The sequence below is a fragment of the Myotis davidii genome, unplaced genomic scaffold (assembly GCF_000327345.1).
Source record: "Myotis davidii unplaced genomic scaffold, ASM32734v1 scaffold609, whole genome shotgun sequence".
In the NCBI taxonomy this organism is placed as follows: domain Eukaryota; kingdom Metazoa; phylum Chordata; class Mammalia; order Chiroptera; family Vespertilionidae; genus Myotis; species Myotis davidii.
This window is the reverse complement of record NW_006300164.1, coordinates 3,254,164-3,254,384: the sequence shown is the minus strand read 5'-3', so window position 1 is coordinate 3,254,384 and position 221 is coordinate 3,254,164. Positions and strand designations below refer to the sequence as shown.

The following is a 221-nucleotide window of genomic DNA, read 5'->3' as shown; positions in this document are numbered from 1 at the left end:
CTGCGAGACCACCCAGCTGGCGTTCATGGCTGAGCAGTGTGCGGAGACCGAGGGCCGGCCGCTGGGCCTTTCCCCAGGCAATGCCTCCTCCTACCGCTGGGGCCCAGCTGTGCCTCACAGTCAAGGTGGGGCCCGGGGCTGCCCGGGGAGCGGTGTGGGCGGGAGAACCGCGGCCACCATGGCTCCCGCCGTGGACAGCAGGCGCAGGCTGTGCATCAGCG

General features: G+C 71.9%; 1 protein-coding gene across 1 annotated transcript in view; it reads left to right on the top strand.

Moving 5' to 3' along the window:
• The window catches only part of ADAMTS13 (ADAM metallopeptidase with thrombospondin type 1 motif 13), a 29,095-nt gene that overhangs the window by 13,778 nt on the left and 15,096 nt on the right, over positions 1-221 (top strand). Inside the window, 1 exon segment of the mRNA XM_015572373.1 lies at positions 1-125. Within this exon segment, the coding sequence (XP_015427859.1) occupies positions 1-125 (125 nt within the window).